The sequence below is a fragment of the Colletotrichum costaricense genome (assembly GCF_030867565.1).
Source record: "Colletotrichum costaricense strain IMI 309622 chromosome Unknown Scaffold_16.1, whole genome shotgun sequence".
Lineage (NCBI taxonomy): Eukaryota > Fungi > Ascomycota > Sordariomycetes > Glomerellales > Glomerellaceae > Colletotrichum > Colletotrichum costaricense.
This window is the reverse complement of record NW_026848245.1, coordinates 280497-303896: the sequence shown is the minus strand read 5'-3', so window position 1 is coordinate 303896 and position 23400 is coordinate 280497. Positions and strand designations below refer to the sequence as shown.

At 51.1% G+C, this 23400-nt stretch overlaps 8 protein-coding genes across 8 annotated transcripts; 5 read left to right on the top strand and 3 right to left on the bottom strand.

The window, feature by feature from the left end:
• Positions 1-605: 605 nt before the first annotated feature.
• CCOS01_12878 (uncharacterized protein) lies at positions 606-2465 on the top strand (the record flags this gene model as incomplete). The annotated part of the gene is made up of 1 exon (XM_060461025.1): positions 606-2465. The coding sequence occupies one exon, from the start codon at positions 606-608 to the stop codon at positions 2463-2465; it is 1860 nt and encodes a 619-aa protein (XP_060308227.1).
• Positions 2466-3597: 1132 nt separating this feature from the next.
• CCOS01_12877 (FAD dependent oxidoreductase) lies at positions 3598-5297 on the bottom strand (the record flags this gene model as incomplete). Its single annotated transcript, XM_060461024.1, has 7 exons — positions 3598-3740; positions 3806-4030; positions 4081-4190; positions 4241-4319; positions 4435-4496; positions 4549-4829; positions 4896-5297. The coding sequence occupies 7 exons, from the start codon at positions 5295-5297 to the stop codon at positions 3598-3600; spliced, it is 1302 nt and encodes a 433-aa protein (XP_060308226.1).
• A 2957-nt stretch (positions 5298-8254) lies between these two features.
• Positions 8255-10049, top strand: CCOS01_12876 (cytochrome P450; the record flags this gene model as incomplete). The annotated part of the gene is made up of 5 exons (XM_060461023.1): positions 8255-8308; positions 8419-9210; positions 9270-9584; positions 9646-9812; positions 9890-10049. The coding sequence occupies 5 exons, from the start codon at positions 8255-8257 to the stop codon at positions 10047-10049; spliced, it is 1488 nt and encodes a 495-aa protein (XP_060308225.1).
• A 988-nt stretch (positions 10050-11037) lies between these two features.
• On the bottom strand, positions 11038-13607 carry CCOS01_12875 (glycosyl hydrolase; the record flags this gene model as incomplete). The annotated part of the gene is made up of 4 exons (XM_060461022.1): positions 11038-11824; positions 11878-12286; positions 12335-12898; positions 12953-13607. The coding sequence occupies 4 exons, from the start codon at positions 13605-13607 to the stop codon at positions 11038-11040; spliced, it is 2415 nt and encodes an 804-aa protein (XP_060308224.1).
• An 874-nt stretch (positions 13608-14481) lies between these two features.
• On the bottom strand, positions 14482-15405 carry CCOS01_12874 (NmrA-like family protein; the record flags this gene model as incomplete). The annotated part of the gene is made up of 1 exon (XM_060461021.1): positions 14482-15405. One exon carries the CDS (start codon positions 15403-15405, stop codon positions 14482-14484), a length of 924 nt encoding a protein of 307 aa, XP_060308223.1.
• A 618-nt stretch (positions 15406-16023) lies between these two features.
• Positions 16024-17752, top strand: CCOS01_12873 (uncharacterized protein; the record flags this gene model as incomplete). The annotated part of the gene is made up of 4 exons (XM_060461020.1): positions 16024-16057; positions 16357-16382; positions 16863-17123; positions 17168-17752. The coding sequence occupies 4 exons, from the start codon at positions 16024-16026 to the stop codon at positions 17750-17752; spliced, it is 906 nt and encodes a 301-aa protein (XP_060308222.1).
• Positions 17753-18494: 742 nt separating this feature from the next.
• Positions 18495-19461, top strand: CCOS01_12872 (uncharacterized protein; the record flags this gene model as incomplete). The annotated part of the gene is made up of 2 exons (XM_060461019.1): positions 18495-18527; positions 18577-19461. 2 exons carry the CDS (start codon positions 18495-18497, stop codon positions 19459-19461), a joined length of 918 nt encoding a protein of 305 aa, XP_060308221.1.
• Positions 19462-21727: 2266 nt separating this feature from the next.
• CCOS01_12871 (uncharacterized protein) lies at positions 21728-22149 on the top strand (the record flags this gene model as incomplete). The annotated part of the gene is made up of 2 exons (XM_060461018.1): positions 21728-21803; positions 21860-22149. 2 exons carry the CDS (start codon positions 21728-21730, stop codon positions 22147-22149), a joined length of 366 nt encoding a protein of 121 aa, XP_060308220.1.
• Between the last annotated feature and the right edge of the window lie 1251 nt (positions 22150-23400).

The following is a 23400-nucleotide window of genomic DNA, read 5'->3' as shown; positions in this document are numbered from 1 at the left end:
ATCTGCAAGTCTTGCATACATACCTACCTTACAGACTACTACTCTCTTCATCTTCTCCTATTTGTCTCGTCTCTCAGTCTTTTTTAGTCTTTTCTGGCTGCAGCCCGTTCTTTGAACTGCATCCAACCACAACCACAAACCACGACAACCCGTCTCCGAAAGGTTTCATCCTAGCTCTATAGATCGCTCCATCCCATTTTTTCTTGTCTTTTCGTCGTAACAAAATATTCCCGAGATCTCAAAAGGATCGTGCTCTCTTTTCACTTCTCTTTGGGGGATCAACTTGCAGCCTTCAGCAGCAACGCAAACTGACCATCGTGCGGCCTTTTTCACTCACCGCCAGCCCCCCAGCCCACTCACCCCGCGCCAAGGGTCCCCTCCCCTTTCGCATTCCTCCGTCCCTCCCTACCCCCCCTTGCCGCAATCCGCAATCCCGCCATCCCAACCAGCGCCCACTTGGGAGCTGACCAAGACCAACACTTCAAACTGCCATCATCCACGCAGAGCAGCAACTCACTCATCCGTAATTTTTAAGAGACGGAGCCTCATTAGAGACTTTGAACAGCTCATCAACTACACGCACAAACACATAACACACCAACGCAATGAGGGATCTCCCAGCTAGTCCCCGACAAGGGTCCCCCGCCCTCGCACCAAGACGACTCTCTGAGGAACTCGGTGACTTCATGTTCTCCAGCGATGAGTACGACGACGAGGAAGAGGGAGATGAGGAGGATGAAAACTACGACGGTATCGAGACGCCCGCTTCATCACGCAAGTCTTCACAAAGCCTAGACGGCTACTTTGACGAGGTCGACGCCTACAAGCACCAGCAGCTCCAGGACACAACCTCCGAGTCAGAACGCACCGAAAAGAAGAATGACAGCCGTCCGTCCACGGCCACTTACAACAGCCGTCCATCTACGGCCACTTACAGCAGCCGCCCATCCACGGCGGTCTCCATGCCGCCATTTCGCCGATCATCAACTTGCCCCGTTCTCCTCCCGGATGACTTCATCTCCAGTGCCGCCGATGAGGTCGTCAAGATTATGCCCGACCAGGCAGCGTTTATGAAGCGCATGGTGGAAGGGTGGAGAGAGATTCAAAGGCGGTCGTCAGTCAGCACCACCATATCACCAATGTCGCCGGCGAGCACAACTTCGCCAGGCACGATAAATCTGCCAAAGAGACCGCAGACAGCGCCTTCGCCAATGTACGCGCCTCAAATGTGCTTCGCGTCATTCCCGCAGGCTGTCCCGGAACAGGATGAGGATGATAGTCCCACAGAATCGGTGGACAGCTTTTCCAACGTGGTGGAGCGGCTGGACAAGGTCGAGGAGACGCTTGAAGAGCTGAGGGACTTGGCTAAGCAACAGGCTGGGGCGGCGATTGCATCAAACTCGGCGAGCGTGACTGAGCAGAATGCAAAGTTTGCCGTTGTGAATAAGTGCATCGACACAATTGGTAGAGTGTGCGAGAGGGAGCAGGAGGTGCAGGATGATTCGCAGCTGGACAGGAGATGTGTCGATGCGCTGGTCCAAATCTGCGAAATGTTTGCACGTGAGAGCGTTGATCAGGACCCCCATCGGTTCGGCTCTAGCTTCATGGCTGAAGAAAGCGAAGACGACGATGTTGAGTATGAGGGCGAGGATGAGGAAGAGGTCGGAGAAAGTGACAGCGACGGTGAAAGCCATTATGGATCCGACGACGATTACGAAGCGCATCCCATAGATTCGGACCCAACCGAGTACGAATCAGGAGACTTTTTAGGAAAATCCCCAACCATCGAAACCGACAAAACCTTGCCTCCTCTACTATCACCGAGGACGAGGTCATCGACACCAACTCAAGTTGCCCCCGTAGGAACCAGAATCGAGGCTCCCGATACGCCCCGCCGGCGGGCGCGACTGGTCCGTGAAGCCAAAGCCGAGCTTGATGCACTCTTCTCCGAATGGGCCGAGCCCAAGAACTCGTACGAAGAGCGGCATTCGCGGATCGTATATGCCACGGAGGCATATCATCTGCGCCTTGTGGACATGAAGTCAGCACACGAATGCGAGTTCAAGTGGAAAAACGAACTGATGAATTACGAAGAAAAGATGAAGGATAGAGGTGCCTTTGGTCCAAATGTGTGGCCCATCGTGGATCTGGCACTGCCCATCGCTCAATGCCTGCTGAGTGTGACGCTGCTGGTGGTGCACTTCTTCAGCCTGGACTCTTGGCTGGTGGGACAGAAAGCCTTCCTTGCGTTCCTTGCCGCATGGCTGGCAAGCGTGGCCGTATTGGCACGCTGTACCGAGGTCAAGGCGAGAGAAACTCTGTACAAGACGATGCTGCCTCCTGATGCCAGGGAGATGCGGAGGAGGCACGAACGCGAGCTGGTACTGCTCAAGGCGGCCCACGACCGCGCAGTTCAACGCGTCTACGCACCGGAGCAACAGTCACGGGCGGAAGACAGAAGTTAAGTGGGTGAAGAGTGTATACTAGTAGAGTGTATCAGTAGGCCTGCCGATTCAGTGAAGAAAGTCTGTCCTTCATCAGGGTCCCATCCATCCCATGTATTCCTACCGCAGTTATACCGCCTGCAGTCAAGACCGATCGTGTGATTTCAAGGCTAGCACTGTTAATGAGTATTTGCTGAGGCTTGCCTCTGAAATGGCATACAACGGGGCAGCCGGTGCGAGAGAGGGTGCAGGTGAAGGGTTGGCCGGCTCCCACGGATCTTGCTTGGGTCCTCCTCTTCGCTCGGGAACCAAGACGACGCGAGCTAGCGGGGTTGGCTCATCTTCCTATGCTCGATGTTTGCCGCCGTGGACATCGCGTGATTCTTTGGTTCTGATAGGAGGCTGTTGAGACACGAGGTGAATGGATTAGTGCTGTGATGGGAGAAATGGGCGTGGCAATGCTACCTACGTTCTCATCGTCAATCGTCCTCTTGTGTCTGGCCAGGCACCACAGCGTGACACAGAAATAGAAGATGGTAGCAAGTGTCTCGACCACTCCGATAACAACAAGAAACCGGAGCAATGGCGAAATCTCGTCCCATTGGTCGAGACTTCGGTCCATGGCGGTGACAGGTCGTCAATCCGGCCGCGATCCTTCGTGGTCCGAATCACTGGAAGAGCTCGAGAATGCTATCGCTCTCGTCGAGGTAGCTAGTGGTGGCGTGGAAAGTCGCCGACTCAAGTACCTCGCTCGGGGAAGACAGTTATACCTAGGAAGAGCGGGATTCAAAGATATACAGAAATAGGAATGTTTGTCGATCGTTGATGTGACGAAAGGAAGGGGACAAAGACAGGAGGGAGAGTCTGTGGCAGCACCTAAGACCACCAACACGACAAATGTCAGGAGTGAGCGAGGACCTCTTTACTCGAATATCATAAAGTGATCATTGCTACTTCTTCCCTTCAATTAAGAGCCCAGTGCCTTCCTTCATCATTCAACAATCTCAAAGGTACCTTGACTGAAGTACTTCATGCAAGTAAGTGGAAAGAAGTACCCCGTGAACGAAGTCGTCGATAACTTCGATTACACGACAGACCCCGTTCTTTCACGACTCCTCACCTCGAAGTAATCCATCTCAAAGCCATTCTTCTCTCATAGAAATGCTCGATTTCCTGGTTCGTTTCTCAGAAACGCTTCGGGAAGCCTAAAGTTGGGATCGAGCTTCCGCATGTGTTCAGCCGAGTCTTCCATAATGTCGTAACTAAAGTGGAAGTCATAGAAGCCGCTTGGATTTGCTGTTCAGTCCGATTAGATGTGTGCCTTTTCGTCGGAACCATAGAGGGAGTAGGTCGCGACTCACTGGGGATGCGCTCGACAGGTATGAACTCGGACGCAGCTTCCTTGATCTTCTCCGCCTCCTCTTGTCCAGCATTGCTGAAGATGGTGACCACGCTGGCCCTATTTCTGCGGATTCTTTCGAACACTTCTAGTCTCTTGATTACATCGTCTTGTGAGGTTGAGTTGGATAAACACACCCCGAGGGCAACGCCGTCCTCAATGCCTTGCGCACCTCCTTGCCCCTGGTCTGCAGATAGGGTATCAGTCAAGGCATGGTAACTTGTGCAGAAGCCTTACGTGGAAGCATTGGGTGAGCTGCATCCCCAATCAGAACCATGCGACCCTTGCTCCATCTTGGAATGGGGGCTCTGTACAGCAGAGGCCACTGCTTCACTTCGTTTGCCTTGCTGTCACTCATCAGCCGCTATGCTTTGCGTTTCCGCGAAGCCTCACCTACCGAAGAAGAGCCAGCACATTGGGATGAAAGTTTTCAAAAAGCTTCAGTAAGTGAGATTGATCAACCGAGTTGTGCCAATCTGAGCATCATAGTCAGCTCCTCTTTCTCTCAGGCCAGCAAACCGGAGCTCAGCTGCCCGTGGTTGTCTTTGATCTGCGTGCCCCCTGCGCGAATACGAAGGCAGGCATACTTACCTTCTCTGCTCCAAGAATCGAATTCGTTGTGGAAAATGGCAATACAGTTGAGCACCTCACCGCTACGGCGCGTCAGTCGATGCTTCAGTGTGCCATTCCGACTGGTCAACATACTCCCTACACGGATACGTGACAATTCTCTTGCCGTCCCCATGAAATAGCCTAAAGCCACCAGCTGCATCTTTGTATAGATTGGAGGTGATTGGATCCGAAAGTACAGCATCCATGGGTATCAAGAACCGGTAGCAAAAGTTGTCTAGGGCTGCGGGGAACGCGGGATTGGGAGACCCGAGAATCGCCTCGACGCCACCGCTGTGAATACCATCCGCAACTACCACAAGGTCTGCAGAAATGACGATTCCGTCTCGAAGAGTAAAGCTGGCAGCTTCCGGATTCTGAGTCCATCATTAGCACGTTGTTGTCTCTGCAGAAAATCAGACTCCTGGTTCACGCAAGCTCACATAACTCGTCACTTCACTCCGCAACTTGAACGTCACAGGCGGGCCGCCGTCAGCCGCTATCACCATCCGCTTCAATTCCTCATGCAAATCGACCCGGTGCGCGAAGTACCACGGCGATCCGTAACTATTTGCAATAGCCCCCAGGTTGAGTTCGTGGGTCACCTCCAGGGTATCGCCTCGCATGAGCCGGCTGCCTGTGGCCATCACGAACCTCGCTCTCACCGGGTCCATTCCCAGAGCCACCAGCGGACGTGATGCGTTCGTCTGTACGTTGATCGCGGCCCCGATCTCGTTGTTCAGCGACGTTTTCTCGTATATCGTCACAGAATGGCCTGCTCGCCGGAGCGCGATGGCTGCCGTGAGCCCAGCAATTCCACCGCCGATGATTGCAATGTCCAGCATGATGCACCAAGCGTACGAGAAACAGGCGCTCTCAATCGATGCGGTGAGGCGCAGAAAGTTGATTTCGAATCTTCTCACAGGCTTACCAGCCACTAACAAAAGACGAGGTCAGACTGGACACAGGTCGAGAAAAGGAGGGGTAATCGCATGTTTCCAAGGGGACAAACGCTGAACTTTATCAACTATCTTTGGGAGCGTAAGCTACTGTCGGTATGCGAAAGAGGCGTCGTCTTATGTTGCAGCTCAGATGCTGTCTCACGGACTGGCGTCGACGGCCGGCAAGTAACCTGCAAGCCACTCGATCCATCGTTGAGGACGATCTTGCGTTCAGACATGCACCGGATTCTGGTCAGCATGAAGTAAACTTCGAATGGGAATTTGACAGCTATAAATGCTGCCATAATGCCAAACACTTAATGGCGCCTTTCCAACTTCCAGCCTCGTTTTCAGCTCTTGCAACTTAAGCTTTCTGCCCATCATGAATTGCGCCAAGACTTTTCCCTATTACTAAGGGCCTGTATCTGCTGCAAAAGAGGCCTGTCGGCCGAAGGTCTTCGGACCGGACCGATCGTGGGGAAGTCCTGGTTGTGACCCTGCGGTTTGCTTGCAAGTTGCAGGTCAGCCGAAACTTTACGGGACCCCAGCAGAAGTCTATCGACCAATTGTTTGGGCAGAACATCTTGATGCGGAAGGTCATGTCCGTTGGTTTGAAGTAGATATTTGACATATTTTGTGGGCACACACGATAGAAGGCTCAGTCTCTGCAATCTGTGATGCGAAAGTGTTGGAAGGGGTGTTGCACATAAAATCACTGACGGCGCAGTTTTATGGCCGCCAAGAGAGCGTGGCTGGGGCGAGGCTTCGGACGGAAGTGCCAATCAAGGGCAGAAGCTTCACTCGAGTCTTCTGGAAGACAAGGTCAATGGGTGTAGGGTTGAACGTAAACACGAATGGTCCCCGACATGAACGTTGCCTTTATCGACCCCTCTGGGCAGAATGAGGAGTTGACGCCATCATGAGACTGTGACGTGAAGTCTATTCGTGAATGCGTGGCAGGAGCTTCGATGTTCACTCAACGCACATGCCCACATGCGCCAGGAGTGAGGAAAGACGAGCCGGAAGTTGAAACGGGAGTAGAACCAGAGGTTTCGCGTGAAGACATGGAGAGGAATGAGAGACTTGCAATCGAAGACGTGGAAACACTGAAAGAAAAGAGATGGTCGAGAGGAGAAAAGAGGCGTCGCTACGCAACCAGGACAGGTTCATATCAATACAGCCAACAGTCCTTACCGATAAGGAGTGGGGGAGCTGGAGAGTTTATTTGCAAGAGGTATCCGCGTAAAGTCGGACGCTCGTCAATCCCCCGACTTGGCACAGCTCACAAACCATGAGGTAACTGCAAGGGGCATAGCCGAGCAGCATTCAATCCCGGATTCGTTATGTCCTCCGAGGCGCTGCTAAATTCCCGAAAGCTTGTGGGTCGCAATAATTAATCACTCTCGACTCCCGCGAAACCATGATTTCGTCGTACTCCAAGCGATGTTAATGGTCGTCATCAAATCTGTGTCTTCAGCCATTGCAGAGAGAAACTCCGCTCATCATATGTTTCGTCGGACTTAGCAAGTCAGCAAAATGCGTTATTGCCATTGTGTCTCATTCACTGCCACGACCACTTGCAAGTTGCCCGTGGCGATCTCTTGGAAGCCTATCTCGGGGTCGGTCTCGGGTTGTCGATGTCATCCAAAAACCCGTCGCAGAGATTGGGGGTTCATCCAGCTTGACGGGACGTCGTACTGATCTGCAACCAGCTCTTGAACCAGCACACTCATCGGGTCTCCAATGACAAGTCCGCCTACGTCTCGTCTTTCGTCATGGTCCCCCCCCCCCACCCCCCTTCTCCCGCTCGCACACACACACACCACACAAAGCACGAGTAATGAATCCTCGGATGGGCACTCAGTGGAGGGAAGGGTTCGAACTTCGAGGCTAGCGTAGGCCAAGACGGACCCCAAAACAACCCACTCAACGGCCCAGATCCCCGCGTAAAAGCAGTAAAGCTGCCGCGGCATCGTAATTATGCCTTTCTGATTCGCCAAATTCTCCCAAGATGTAACTTAGCACATCCCAAGACATTTGATGGCAACTGAACCGTTGCAGTGTTCCCGGTTCCTATTTTACCACCCCCTTATGCAGTGCACGCATGACACGGAGCACCACGTCCACAGTGCCATACGATCGACGACCACGATGGAAGGGTCCCAGAGTGCGAGACCGAACACGAGACCGACCCCTTTCCTTTACACGACAGTGTTGCAAGACTTGCCCTACAGGCTACAGGCCACTGTTGCCTTGCCCTAGAGGAAGCAGGCAGTAGGGCATTGATCACCGGCTGCGGGCCGCGACAGCTAAGCTACTGCTACTACTACACTAATGTGATCCACGCCGAGGATGGTCGCCATTGTTCTACATGTCGGTAATTGTAGTGAAACGCCATGGGTGGGGTTCAGGTTTCTCCCACAGAAGGGAAGAAGAAGGCATCCAAAGCATGGCATACTGGGGACGGGACAACCATGGGATGGAGATGGAGGGTCGCTTGTCACACGCTATTCCTCTGCAAAACATGGGACCTGAGAGAAACCGGTCCAAGACCAAGTTCAAACGGTACTCTAAAGTCCGCCGCCATGCCATGATGCCATGGGGAGAAGGTAGACGAAAACACACACCCCTCCCCGCCTTTAAGGCTTAGACATCTTAATTATCGTACTCGTAACTCGCATTCGTCTGAACTTGTGAGTCTGAAGTTGAGAATAAAACCAGCTTGATGGAACGCCCTGCCTTGTGTTGATATTTGAGGTCTGGTTGTCAACTCATTCTCGAACTCTTCACCTTTCACCTTTTTCCTCTCTCTATCTCTGTCGCATCCTGGCACTCACAGAGAGTCAATTCTTTTCGCAAACATGAAGTTATTAGAACTTGGCTTCGTCAACACTCTAGGCCTGTTAGTAGGCGTTGTAAGTCCCCGTCTCCCGCTCTACCCCGGCCGGCACTTGAAAGCTTGATTTTCAGCTCCGTGAGGCTACACTACACAACCGAACACCGCAATCTAACAAACTTTCTGCAGTACGTCGCCTACCAGCTCGCTCAAGTATTCTACTGCCTCTTTCTCCACCCGCTCCGAAAGTTTCCCGGCCCGATATGGATGCGCACATCCCGCATCCCGTTCTGCTACAAGCTGCTCACCGGCACGCTCCCCTTTGACATGCTCGACCTGCACAGGCGGTACGGTCCGGTCGTCCGCATCGCCCCCGATGAGCTCGCCTTCCACGACTCGCGCGCCTGGAAGGACATTATGGGCCACAAGACCCAGGGCGGCGCCGAGATGGAGAAATCGCTCAAGTTCTACCGCTCCGTTCCCGGTGCACCCTCCGATATCGTCAGCTCTGATCGCGAGGAGCACACCGTTCTGCGCAGATCCCTGGCGCACGGCTTCAGCGAGAGGAGCATGCGTGACCAGCAGCCTATGATCAAGGGATATGTCGACCTGCTCATCCAGAGACTTCACCAGCACGGAGATGACGGTGCGAAGCCCCTCGACTTGGCAGCCTGGTATAACTACACCACTTTCGACGTTATCGGTGACCTTGCCTTTGGTGAATCGTTTGGTTGTCTCGACGGCTCAGACTACCACCCTTGGGTTGCGGCAATCTTCCAGATGGCGCGATTGGGCACTGTTTTGCAGACCGGAAAACACTACCCTTTTGTTATGAAGCTCATGATGGCCATGGTTCCTGAGAAGGCCAAGCGCGAAAGAGCGCATCACGAAGAGTTTACCGAGGCAAAGCTCAGACGTCGCATGGATTTGGGATCGCGTCCTGATCTCATCGAGGGTCTCTTGAAGAAGAAGGAAGACTGGGTGCGTCGCAAATTATCTCAAAAACTTCGAGAAAACGGAGAAACTAACATCGTCTACAGAACATGACTTTTGAGAAGCTCAAGGCCAACAGCAGCATTCTCATTATTGGCGGATCCGAGACCACAGCGACACTGCTTTCCGGCGTAACATACTACCTGCTGACGAACCCCGACGCGCACAAGAGGTTGACCGACGAGATCCGTTCCACATTCAAGGAAGAGAGCGAAATCGACTTCACTTCCGTCAGCAACCTGCCCTACCTTCTCGCATGCCTCGAAGAAGCGCTCCGCCTGTACCCCCCAGTGCCCATCGGACTGCCTCGCATTGTCCCTAAGGGAGGCGCGACTATCGCGGATCACTATGTTCCCGAAGACGTACGTACAACTCCTCAAGTCCCAAAGTAACTGGACTAAGAATAACATCCGAGCTTCGCAGACAACTGTTTCTGTCTACCAGTGGGCTATGTACCACTCTGAGAAAAACTTCCGCGATCCCTTTGGCTTCCACCCCGAGAGATGGATGCAAGATCCTGTCTTCGCCAGCGATGACAAGGAAGCTTTCCAGCCTTTCCACGTCGGACCCCGCAACTGCATTGGAAGAAAGTGAGTTTCCCATCGATATCGTACAGAAACCAACTCTGTGTTTAATGAATGATTGCTGACATGATTTACCTTCTCAGCTTGGCCTACGTCGAAATGCGCCTCATTCTCGCACGCATGTTGTGGAACTTTGACATCAAGATTGCCGATGACAGCCGCGACTGGGCTGGCAGACAGAAGATCTACCTGCTTTGGGAGAAGGGCCCTTTGAACGCTTACCTGAAGCCGGTCAGGCGCTGAACGCATTGCTTAGACTCTGGACAGAACGCGAACCAGGAATCATGTGGTTCTATGACTCTGTCTCCTCATACTCGACACGACACTTCTACACAAGTTCTAAAGATAGACTACAAGTTACATAGCTCTTGGGCATTTTAGACGTATTTCTTATTAGCCACGAATAGTATTTTTATATTTTAGTTCATATCAGTCGAAAACAATGGGAACCTTGCAAGAAAGACTTAGGCCATTGCCCAGACAGCTCAACGACACATCTGAACCACAAGCAGCGAGTGAGTGGTGACAATTTTTGTATCACTTGCAATCGGACTGCAACTCGTGGGCTCCTTTTTGCCAAGACAGAACGCAACATACCTTTGTCGCTAGAGCTAAACATTGGCAAGGTTTCCATATGGTAGGCAATCTTCCTCTACCCATCTACTCGTAATGATCGGCCTAGTTCATCGAAGTCATTGTGTCTCTGAACCCTGCAGATGGAGACTTCCCCTCCCGAATCTCAGATCAACCTTGAGGGGTGACAGGCCGTTTACGAGAATCCCTGCGAGGCATTGCGAAAGCGAATGCGCGGAGATTGAAACCAAGACGTTGCGTCGCCGTTGTGACTTGCCCATTGAGGACACTACAGCTGCATATGCGGCCCACGGAACCCGATTAGATCACATTAATTGTACCCTAAAGTTCGCTTGAATGTGCAGTTCCACAATATGTTGACTCAAGAAGACGAAATAACGCATATCTACATGTCTAGTTTCAGATCCGCCGCGGTGCGATTGCTAAACAAGGACGAGAGATCATTGAAGATCATTCCTCATCACAAAGCAGACAGCTACACTACGATTTTATCAATGTGAGTTTCGGCGATTGAAGGAGATGACACTCTGCATCATCCCGTCTACTTATGGTGAAGATTCGGCGAGATCAGTCCAAGATTAAGTACATATCGTACCACATCTACATATCTATGTACTTGACTTGGCAATTCGAGCTCTCAAAGGGCACCCGGGCTGGGCGGTAACTCGCCCGAGTCCCACTCCGCGGGCTCCGCGCCCAACACAAACTCAAGCAGACCCCCCTGCTTGTTCTCCCCAAGTAGGTCATCGTGAGTGACCCAACTCTTGTTCCACTCCTTTCCGTTAACCTTCAGACTTTGAACATACGGGCCTTGCTCAAGACCAGTTGCGGTGATCCGTAAGAGTCCGCCATCCGAGCCCAGACGGATAGTAATTTCCTCGAATCGTGGCGAAAGAACGAGATAGACAGGCTGCGTGACAACCGGATACAGGCCGAGCATGTTCCACACGAGCCAGCTGCTCATACTTCCCGCATCATCATTGCCGGGGATACCGCTCGCACCGACGTGGTAATAGTCGTCTACAATATGCTTGCTTCTCATCACGCTCTTCCATTGCCGGCGTCCGACGTAGTTGTACAAGAACGGTGTCATGAAGCTGGGTTCGTTTCCGGGGTTGTAAATCATATCTCCGATTCCGTTGTTTCCTTGATCCTGCTCGGCCAAGCCGGGTATGAAGCTCGTGTCGAGTCGATGCTCAAAGCTGACGGGACCTCCCATCAAGGTTATCAGGGTGGACATGTCGTGCGGTGCAGTGAAGCTGTACTCCCATGGCGTGCCTTCATAAGAGATGGCCTGCCAATTACATTCTCCGCATTCGAGTGGGCTATAGCCTGGTAGAACTGTACCGTTGGGTTCGAGGGGAGCGAGAAAGCCGGTGAAGTTGAGTGCCTTAGCATCCTTGAGCCAGATCTTTTGCCAGCCACTGATACCGTAAGTAATGTTCCTCATAACATAGGTAAGGAGAAGAAAACTCACGTCGAGCGGTTCAGATAGGTTGCCGCCTCCTCAGGTGCCTCACCCTTGGCAATTTGCGACACAGCAAAGTCGTTGAGAGAGTACTCGACGGTCTTGCTTACGCTTCTGCCATAGTTAACAGATACGTACCCATATTTCTTCCAGTCATCCAAGGCACCTCTTCCCTCCTTGGTGCTTCCTGTTGGGTCGTTGAAATCAAAGTTGTTGTATGGCTGTATCTCGGCGTTAGTTCGTACGGCGGCATACCCATCCGCCCAGTTGATGAGCCCGTTAGTGTCAAGCTTTTTGACATAGGCATCTGCGAGGACATTGTCGGAGTTGGAGCCGCCTTGAACACGGCCATTGTGGTTGTGACTGCGACCCTCCGGCAGGAATCGCTCGTGCCGCCAGATGTCAATCATGGCTCGGACTGATTTTGTAAGCATCTGTCATCGGCATTGGGACTCCAAATACTTACTCATATCAACCTGACGGCTGGGTAAGATCAACGAGATTAGTGCATGAGTGCAGCGGAAGGTATCCCAAAGCGTGTAAAAGTCGTCGTAATACGGCTCTTCAGTCGCCCAGTGAGGGTTTTCGCCAGTTCGGTCGGAAGGCATCAGGTGCGCATGGTAAAGTCCAGTGTACAGCATTTCTAACTGCGTCTGGTTCTCAGTCTTGACATCAACCTTGGAGAGTACTTCTTCGTTCCATTGAGACTTTGCGTCGCTGACCGTCTGGTTAAGGTCATTGTGGGGAATCTCATCTTTGATGAATTGACAAGCTTTCTCGGACGAAATCCACGAAACTCCAACTTTGGATGTCAGGGTAGCGACACTAGATGGAAACGTAAAGATGCCTCCAACTCGATCGGCATACTGGTATCCATCCACGCCACCTTTAATCGACGTGTCGTTATTATAGAATGGTTTGACATCTGTAGTATTCGGCCAATACGGGTCCGTGTAGATGCCAGAAAATAGTCCGACGTCTTCAGGCACGCTATCAAACTGTCCACAGAAGTAGACCTTGAAGTCGCCGCCTTCCCGAGTCAACGTGAGCTTTCATCTTCAAGACATACCGCATACTAACTCACCAAGAGACCAGCCTTCCCTGTACACACCATAACCAGTGTAGGAAGAACCATCGTCGCTGCGTTCCAAAAGACCATTGCTGTACCATTGAGACTCCTTGCCACGAGTTGGGAGGTAGTGGCTCAAGTCTACCAAGATGTGACGGCCACCGTCGCGAGGGAACTCATACTTGATAATGCCAACGTGCATGCTGGCACTCATCTCAGCTATGACGCCGCTTGCCAGAGACGTCTTGTAGTATCCGACCTCGGCAACATCGTGCTCAGCCCTTGGCTGCATGTAAGTCAAGTTGTCGAGTAGATTGACCCCTTCCAAGGTTGTCAGAGGCATTTGTGGGATCAGCCCGTAAGTCGGAGCGCCTCCCGTGCCGCTGACGTGCAACATGGAAATCGCTGTGACATTTCCTTCGACGGTATAGCCTGCATTGGCTTGATACCTGGTATCCCATCTCGTAGTGTCGATACCGATTTTCACAGCTCCGAACGGAAGTGTTACGCCGGGGAACGTGTTCCCGCCTTGATAAGATGACCCAGGCTCTGGGCCCTCGGTGCCAAGAAATGGGTCGACGTATGGCGTGAAGTCGTTTGCTTGCGCAAGTCCGGATAGTCCGGCCATGGCGCCACTGAGGCCAATGGCATACTTGTAAAGCACTCCCATGATCGTCACATTCACGTTGTAGGGAGAACATCAAGAACCTACATCCCACCGGCTGATGCGGATAGCCGCTTCTTATTACATTTTGGCGGGTAGTATTGACCCGAAGCGTTGGATTCTGGAGTGGTGATCTACAACCTTGGAAGTTGTTTATACCCACTTTCCCCGCATACAACAAAAAACATGATGGGGAAGTGCCGGCAGACGATGCTTGGATTGGTTAGTACGCCGGCATCGTTAGATTATCGCAGCATGTTTTTTGTGTCCCCTCTCCTTGGCAGGCCCGCTGCAGTCTGAATGATGCAATCATTCCTCGATTGCCTGAGCGAAACGTCAGGATCTTTTCTGTAGCATTGGAAAGTAATCACGTTCAAGGAAATAACAGTTGAGTTGATACATACTCTCGACGTATCTTTTTGCGTCGATGATGGGCCCTGCAATGGCCTTATCCAAGCGTCGCATTGCTGCTAGTCATGACGGGCTTTCTGAGTTTACGGTTAAATTCAAAGTAAATCACTTGATTCATCCACAGCCCCGTCTCCGTGGGGCAGCGCCGGTGCCGGACTCCGCTACACCAGTCATTCAAATCGCGACGATGCAGAGAACGAGAGGTTGGGTCACCTTCAGCCACGGGATGAGCTGTCGTCATCCTATGGGAAAACACGATAAAACACGGTCACGGGAGGAAGACAGGGTACTTTCAATTTATAGAACCCCGTACCATAGACACTCAGTAGTCATGAAGTCTTGCGTTTTCTGACATCATACTTGATTCGAAATGCGACAACATGATGGAATATGTTAAACACGCTCGATGAGCTAAGGTACTGTTACTACTGTATAAATGGCAAATCCCGGATCCAACCTCTCCGCGAGGCTAATTTTCGGGCAAGCACTCCAGGAGCAGAGCCTTGTCCCTCTGCAATGCCTCTTCAATTGAACCCAGAGGCATGCCGAACATTTCCCCGACATCCTTTGAAGACTCAATACCCCAGCCGAGATCCTTCACATTGGACATTTGATGGAACTTCTGGCCAAATACGCTGATCCCCAGCTTTTCCAGCTCCTCGGGAGTTCGCTTGGTCACTCCCACCTTTCTGCCGCTGACTTTGACGAGAATGTCACGCACTTCCTCCATGGTAAGAAGTTCATTTCCCATATTGATCTCTTGGCCATTGAACTTGGTCGGGTCCTGCAGGGCTGCTGCGGCGTACTTTCCAACGTCGTTGGCGTCCGTGTAAGGCACACGAGCACCGTTGAGAAGAACGTCGTCAATTTCTCCATGAGTAGGGAGCCGAGGAAAGTTGCCGTAAGCACCCGGCACAAAGAAGTCGAAATGGAGGACAGCCGGACGGAGAATGGTATACGATGTGAATCCTCCGGCCCGCACGATTTCCTCGACTTCTGCCTTGGAGGAGAAGTACTGGTGTAGCTGGAGCTCCTTGATGATATCATCATCCCAGAAGGCTCTGTTCCCTGTGCCGTGGGTCGTAGCTGCGACCACAGTTTCGATGCCGGCTTTCTGGCATGCTTCGACGATGGTCTTAGCCTGCAAGGCCTCCAGACCCGGGTATGGGACCGTGTTGAGGAAAGCTCCTTTGCAGCCTTGGGCCGCTTGAAGAACATCTTCCAAGTTCTTGCTTTCTCCTTGGAAGAGGGTGATGCTGGGATGTTGAAGGCTGGGGTGGACTTTCTGAAGGTCGCGAACCATTGCGTGGATCTTGGCACCCGCTTGGAGAAGATGGGAGATGACCGAGCGGCTCTGCTGGCCAGTTGCTTGGGTGATGAGATAGGTAGTCATGTTGACTGTGTCTTATAGATGGTTGGTGTGATTTGAAGGTATTGGAAGAGCAGAAAAGTGATGCTGTGGATGACTCTGAGATGAATTTCTGTTCAACATTGCGAGGTCGAAAGCGATCATTTATATCTAGGTCAAAGCCTTCTTGCACCGATTCTGTAGCAACGAAACGTCGCTTCTCTTGATTCATAATACTCAGCGACTTGCGCATACTGAGGATTTGCTGGCGCCCAATCGTGGCGTTTGTCGCAAGAGGTGACGGGTGAAAGTGAAGTCCGAAGTCAGCAAACCGCCTAAAACGGACAAGCGGCGAGATGCACAAAGCTCTTAGCCTCGATAAAAGTTGCTTCCTGTGGGGTAAGTGATAGATGGGAAGGATTTGGGGATCCTTTCGTAATGCATCTTTAAGAGGCTTAGAGGATAGCTTACAAATGGCTAGTCTTACTTGCCTGCATGCGACTACATAAATGTCAGCGACCCAGCGACAGCAACTTTCTCCGAGCCTAAGCTTCTGGGATTCTCGTGACACATTGAGAACTGCGACATCTACCGATTCGACCCGACAACGGTGGCCACTGAAGTCTGGTCTCACCAGAAGATGCCGGCCCACCCGTTGCCGCAATGAAGGCACGAAAGTGCTGCTGGACGTGCACAGGTCAGTAACGCATGCAGGTATCTGGATTGGACTTTGCTTATGACGCGTCTTCAGCTCGTAAGATTCAATGCGACGGGGCTTTGCCAACCTGCATGAAGTGTGACAGATCCCAGCGAAAATGTGAAGGATACGAGCTTCGATTGTCGTGGCCGAGGGAAGGCGACAACAAACGAGCGCTCAAGAGTATTGAAGCACCAGCAGTGACGGCCATTAAACGGTCCAACCAAACTGTCGTCAATCCCTTTTTCGTGAATGCAACTTCGCATCACATGGAATCGTATGGCTACTCGTCCCTGCAGAGCCAGGGCTGCCATACAACGCCATCGTTTCCAAGGCTCCTGAGGCAGCCCCAAGTTGGAGTCGGTTCATGTTCTATGGACATAGACCTGTTCCATCACTGTAAGCTTAGACACACATAATATCAAGCTCTGGTCTTCATGGTTGATAATTGTTCTAGTTCAAAACTTTGCCTACAGGTCATTGGTTACATTTGGTCAAAATACCTGGAAAATTCGAAACGCGCTCATGAGCATGGCCCTAGCCAAAGATTCGAATTCCGGACTTGCTCTTCTCAATGCATTACTTTCTTATGCTTCACTACATCGCCATGGGCTCAATGAACAAGCCTTGAAGCTAAAGATACAGGCAATTCACTATTTATCAGCCTCAGTGACCAGCGAGGCCTTGATCTTGGGGAGAGCGGCGCAGCACGTGGCCGCGTCTATGGTTCTTGGAGCCTTTGAGGCGAGTGACAGCTTCATCGCCATTTTTTTGCCTCTTTCTCTAATCCATTTCTATTGTATAGATAATGCAACCTTCGGAAGGCTCGGGCGAGTGGCTTTTGCACACATGGGGGGCTGTTGACATGATTCACGCCACTCGTCTAAAGGACGAACCGCATGACAGCGACGTTGGTCAATTGTTGAGCTGGGCTTACTATCATGAGACCCAATCTCGGTTCGCTTTGCACCATTGGCGCCATAAGTCTTTCGTTCCTACGACATCAGTCAAGCAGAACCCAATACTTCAAAATCCCCAGTATCCACCCTTGACGAGATATAGACCCGTAAGTTCATTCTCTCATGACCGTCTGTTGCTCCCCCCTGATAGCCCTGGCAGAACTTACCGCCCGTGAATCCGACTTATGCGATTCTCAACCTGCTTTCCGAGGTTTGCGACACGCTAGTAGATCCTCGGGATCCTCGAAGTCAGGACGAAAGCTACCAGAATCAGCTCAAGAACCTTGGCGGAAGGGTCCGAGATATCTCTGTCAAACCAGCCATCCCATCGGCTTCAGATCCGGAGGCCGCCTTCGCTATCGAACTGTACCAGATGGCGACTCAGATCTATCTTGTACGAGCCTCGCAAAGCCCATGGGAACCCCCTGCGGACCTTGATGCTCTGGTGGAGGCGGCTTTCGCGGGACCTGTTCAGTCATGCACCTGCGAGCACTTCTTTCCTCTACTGATTCTTGCTTGCGAGGCACAACGTGACGAACAGAGGATCGGCATCATCAATCTGATCGAAAGAACCCAAAGAGATGTTCGAATACGAAGCATACAAGCAGTCAAGAATACCATACAGTCCATTTGGGTGCAGCAAGATCTGCACAAGGATGACGATGTGTTGGTGGACTATCTTGGCACCTTGAGTTCGGCGATCAGCTCCAGCAATACAGTACCATCATTCGCATAGATTGCATAACGCAATTGAGCAATAGTAATGGCAGCGAACTCACCAGAGTCAACACAGCGAATGTAATAGAATCGTCGCCCCGGAGTCTTCAATCACAGCCGCACAACAATTATAGTTCATGAGACCCTCTCAGGAGCAGTAACAAACGAGGCGATTGTCTAGCATTATTGTTACAAACCTGCTTTTAAGTCTATACCACGCTGAGTCTGAAAAGGGATAGACGTTGACAAGGAGCAGAAGAGGCAACGTTCGCCCATGACTGAGAGTAGGAGGGAAGTCTTACTTTTAAGCATAACCTAACTCCTCGCTATGAGTAAGGATAAGGTTTCTGCCCGTCAGGTTTATCATCATTCTGGGTCCGAGATTTTTAAGCAGTCAAATTGCTTTGGTTCTGTTCGACGGAGTTGAGGTGCTTTTCTCGGTCCGTCTGCGCTAAAAAAACCATTTTGCTTCCGATTCGCAGTAAGCCTTCTAGAAGTCCGGAACCAAAATACATCCGGTCTACTTCACGGCTCGAATAACGCCACGATCGTTTGCGGAACATCAATAATCTCGATACCAAGGTTATGACTCGGAACCTTATTTCCAACTACATATGAGAGCTGTTATTCGCACTTTCTTCTGGGCTACTTGGCTATACACCATAGAATAACAAGACGATATCTCTCAACCACAACCAATTCCACTCGATTAAGACTGCTGGGTATCAACTCTATTTCTGTCTCAACTATTCAACGCAAAAATGCCCTCTCTGACCCGTATTGCTCACATTGGCGTAAGTCCTGTAAGATCCAAATGTTTAATCAGCTGCTCACAGATACTAGGCTGCTGGCTCCCTAGGCACGGCTGTTCTCAAAGAGCTCGTCGACGCCGGTCTCGAGGTTACTGTGCTCTCCCGCACCACAGGAAAGCTCCCCACGGAACTCTCATCGAAAGTCAAAGAAGTCGCCGTCGACTTCTCATCAAAGACCGCCATTGCGGACGCGCTCAAGGGCCAAGAAGCCGTCGTCAGCACCATTGGATCAGCTGGACTCTCTCTCCAGGAGACGGTGATCGAGGGCGCCATCGACGCGGGCGTCACTCGCTTCATTCCTTCAGAGTTCGGCAGTGACCTGCAGAACCCCCTCGCTCGTACACTACCGGTATTCGCCGACAAGGTCAAGATCGAGGACCTCCTCGAGAAGCGAGCGTCAGAGACGGGCCTGTCGTACACGTTCATCTATAACAACCTCTTCCTCGACTGGGGTCTGAATGTCGGCTTCATTGCCGACGTGGCTGGCAAGAAGGCCACCATCTACAACGGAGGCTCATTTCCCATTAGTGTGACGAGGCTTTCGACTGTCGGAAAGGCTGTTGTTGGCGTACTGAGAAACCCCGATGCGACGAAGAACCAGACGGTTCGCATTCACGACGGAAAGCTGACAAAGCGCGAGATTGTGGAGGCCGCGCAGGGAGTGACGGGCGCCGATGGCTGGGCAATTTCAGAGGAGAATACGGCAGACGTGCAGGCTAAGTCAGACAAGGCTCTCTCTGAGGGTATCTTTGACGAGTGGGTATGGCTGGGATACATTATTCGCGCCTCGCAGACTGAGGAGGCGAAGCCCGGCTACGAAAGCGTGCAGAACGACCTATTGGGTCTGAAGGAGCACTCGACCGAGGAGGTGAAGGCTTTGGTCCAGGAGATTGCAAAGTCTATTGTATCTGCTTGATCATCTAGCTACGATTTGTTTTATGATTTCTTCTCCACCTAGTCAAGGATATCTAGCTTGAGAAGCTAGAGGCACTCTTCTTTGTGATGATAATAATCTAGCTATCTTCTTGAGAAAGGATAATAGAGGGATGTCACTGGGAGGGGCGCATACGGTGACTTTCGGGATTTGGCTAAATCAGATAGAAGTATACATTCAGCTCATAAATAGGATTTCTTTCAATGTCTTCATCTTGAGTCTCCCGTCATGGTCTAGATCAGTATGACTGAGCGCGCTTGTGGATAACTGACCTCCAAAACTGATGACGATCATGCCTCTCCAAAAGGATCATTTATGTTCGAGGAAATGCTCCCATTTATTCAGTAATCCGCTTGACAGGGGGTGTGTGATATTCTCGACTAGTATTAACAATGTCTTCGTTGTTGGTTAACTTCATGTTCTTATCTGAAGCTCCAAAACAGAGAGTAAGAATAGACGCACCATAATCCAGGTTGTTTACAGAAGCAGACCTGTTCTAGACTCAGATACCCCATCCTGTCCGCGACATTTTGCGAGCCTCATTCATTCCTGACTGTGATGCAAGTCAATGTCGCTCAGCCGCGCATCGACGGCGCCAATGTAGGTCGCCAGATCACTATCAGGCGGCATGTGGCGACTCTTCACTGCAACTTTAGCTCCCCCCGAGGGCTTCTCCTTCATCCGATGTCCCTTATTGGGACACTCCCAATCTCCCGCCACCATGGCGGCAAATTGAGGCCAAATTACTCGTGCTTCACTGCAATTTTTTGACCCCCAAAAAGGGGATCACAGCGGTTGAGGAGCTTTACATAGAGGGCCTAGCAGCATTGGCAACACTAGTGGTGCCGTATGTCCCACTGCCAATGTTGAAGTTCATTGCACCTTTACCCCGCCCCAGGTCGCACTTCAGAAACTGCAAAGCTGAGAAGGTGGACCTGACACAGCCAGCTGCACAGAGACCAAGCTAATTGTCTCAGCGACATGTTCATTTATGAAGCACTAATTTTCAGAAGAGTCCAGGGTACTCATGGGTTAACTAGGTCGGGTCGTCGGACTTTCGAGTCAAGTCTCAATGCCCACTTGTTATCAAGACACTCTTGCTACGAACGACTCATGGTGTTACTAGCTTCAGAAGTTTTCTCAAAGTCAATTTCAAGCTTTGTATGCAATCAAGTAAGTAGTCCATCCTTTTCATGGTGCTGCGGCTGTTCCCACACGTCGCAGTCCCTTACGCGGCTTGGACAATGCACTTTCGACTCATGGACGTTTTTTTGCACTACCAATTCGCACTTCAAGCCCCTACGGATGAACGGCAACTCAATTCCTTCCGATGAAATTGCTTTGACTTCTGACCAAGGCGGCAACAGCCGAGTAGGGTGAATTATGGTGTGTTCGGCCCATCGGAGACTTTCCACATGGTCCCTAATCCCTGGAACTGTAGTACTCTATGTAAGACTCGTACCAATAGAGAATGGACGAACACGAAAATTCAGTCCCTCGGGTTTTGCACTAATTACATCGAACATCACACGTCAAACCATATGGGAGACGAATACTCTGGTGCTTGTACACCAATTGGGGAAAGGTGGCCAAATCTGGCCGGAACGCCTGTGTTAGTGTTCCTGGAATGATGAGATCCGTACGCGTACATGAGCATCTGCAACAATAGTCAAAATCTTATTACCATCGTCCTGGAATCATCGTGGCTCTGCTCTCTGGGGTTCTTCTCATCGGAGGTCTAACACCGGATAGCTTGCTGAACGTGCACAATTTAGTCGCTTCTCAGGAACGTGGTAGGCAGATAAAAATTGTCATCTCTTGTGCATTGCCTTGAACCTTAAATAAGCACGCTCTTCCGACTTTCCGGGAATCAAGCTTTCAGAAGACTTTTAGTATGTCGTCGAGTCAATTTCTTAGCTGGCAAACCCTTGCAGTTTGACTCGAGTCTGGATCTATCATCCGAGCTTCCCAAGCGGCCTGGGATGAGATGACGATTCCAAATGATGAACGCCGTCGGGCTTACGAGCGAAAGGGCAACGATGCATCTCAGGATTTGAATAAACCGAGTGTATATAAAAGTCTCATCTGACTGAACCTTCTCACGATGGAAGGTGATACTCGCTTCTTAAGTCCATCTCTCAAGTTAACCTCTCAAGTCCATCTCTCGAGTCCATTCCATAAGTCATTCCCTCAAGTCTATCTTTGAAGCCAACCTTTTGCGAATTGAAATTATAACATTCCTTCAACAATGAAGTGCACCTACATCCTCCCGCTCATCGCCGCCACCCTAGTCGCCTCTTCAGTCCTACCAAGCAGAGACCTGAGTACGTAAATCTAGACTTTTCCTCACCCGTACCCACAAACTCACCAGCTTCTTCAGCCGAAAGACAATTAAAAAAGTGCAAAACCTTCCAAATCTTCAGAGACCCGGACGCCATCACCGGAGGCAGCCCCAATTTCGTAGGCACACCGCAATGCTGCTGCCAAAACGAGCAGTGCCACGTCATTGACCGGGTCAACGGCATCAACACCTCGGCGAACTTGAACGATTTCCTCGCGGGCACTTTCACTATAGAGGATGCTCGCAGTCAAGCTAAGGGGACGCCTGGATCGAATGATATCCGGGGGGCTACGTATACTGTTGGAGCGCAGGGTGACTGTAGCAAGTGAGACGGGATGCGATGGCTGTGGAGAAGTTCACGGCGTGGGGTTTATTTAGAACACCGATGACGAGATGAGAGTTGAAGAGAGCCTTTTGAGCGAATGAGTATGAGGATAGATCCGTAGGGTCACATGCCAAGGTCACTAAACCAGATCTGGTGTCAGGAAACCATTCACTGCATTTTTGGCCGCTCCAGAAGGTCTCGCTACCATCCAACAGATCAGCCTGATAGGAGTCTTCAAGCCACAAAGGGCCCTCTGGGGTTGCAACCTGATGACCTCTTCAGAGCATCTTAATTCTGCCTTAACAGGACCTCGCCTTCTCATAAGAGGACATGTGCATATGTAGGCATCACCTTACTAAGTCCACCATACCTTATGAAGAAACCTTCCCGAGGGAGGTGAAATGCTCTCGAAAAGATAACAAGCTTCGCATGGGTGGTTGAGCGTTGTATTCGAGTCAACTTGGCCTTCGACGCCTAAGGTTATTATGTGACTTCGACACCCTCTCGGTCTTCGAGAGATCTACTAAATGTCATCGTACTCCAGTTCTACCTGGTAGGCAGCCCTGATTCAACTGTGGCATAAAATATGCAACTAGGAAAGCAGGCTGGCCTTGGGCAGCTGGTAGTGCTGGCCGCATGGGAAGTTGTCAACGTTGGCGTACGGACGGTGTTCCAATTAACGAATGTCCATAATGATGGAATTCTCCACTTTTACCTACAGAAAACGAACCCCCAGCTGCTCAGTCAGTTGTACACGCTACCTGAGTACCTGGCCTTCACGGCTGGCAAGTGATAAGCCCATCGTCAAACCCGACGACGCATTTTTGCATTTCTCCAAAGCGCAAAGTCTCTACACTGCACTTCTAACTCACGCAGAGGGAGGACGGCGGGGCAGATTTTATTCTCCTTCCTCCAACTTTCACGGAGGTTGTAGATGAGGGCGGCCGCTTCATGTAGCATGTGCGAGCTGATGACAAAACAATCTTGCTCCGAAGCTTGCATCATTAGTCGCCTTCACTGCATTCTTGACACCTCCACAGGCTATCCTACACGCATGCATCATCCGTCTCTTGGCACAGGTCGCATGTAGGGAAGGACGGACTCATTCGTTCAAAAAGTCTTGATTCTAGGTATCTATTAAGAGTAACAATAAGGAGAATGGGGAGAGTACTGTCTCTACAGTATCTCGAATGCAGGATATCAACAAATTACACATGACATGGATATTTCACCAGTCCTCCAGAAGGTGTGGACA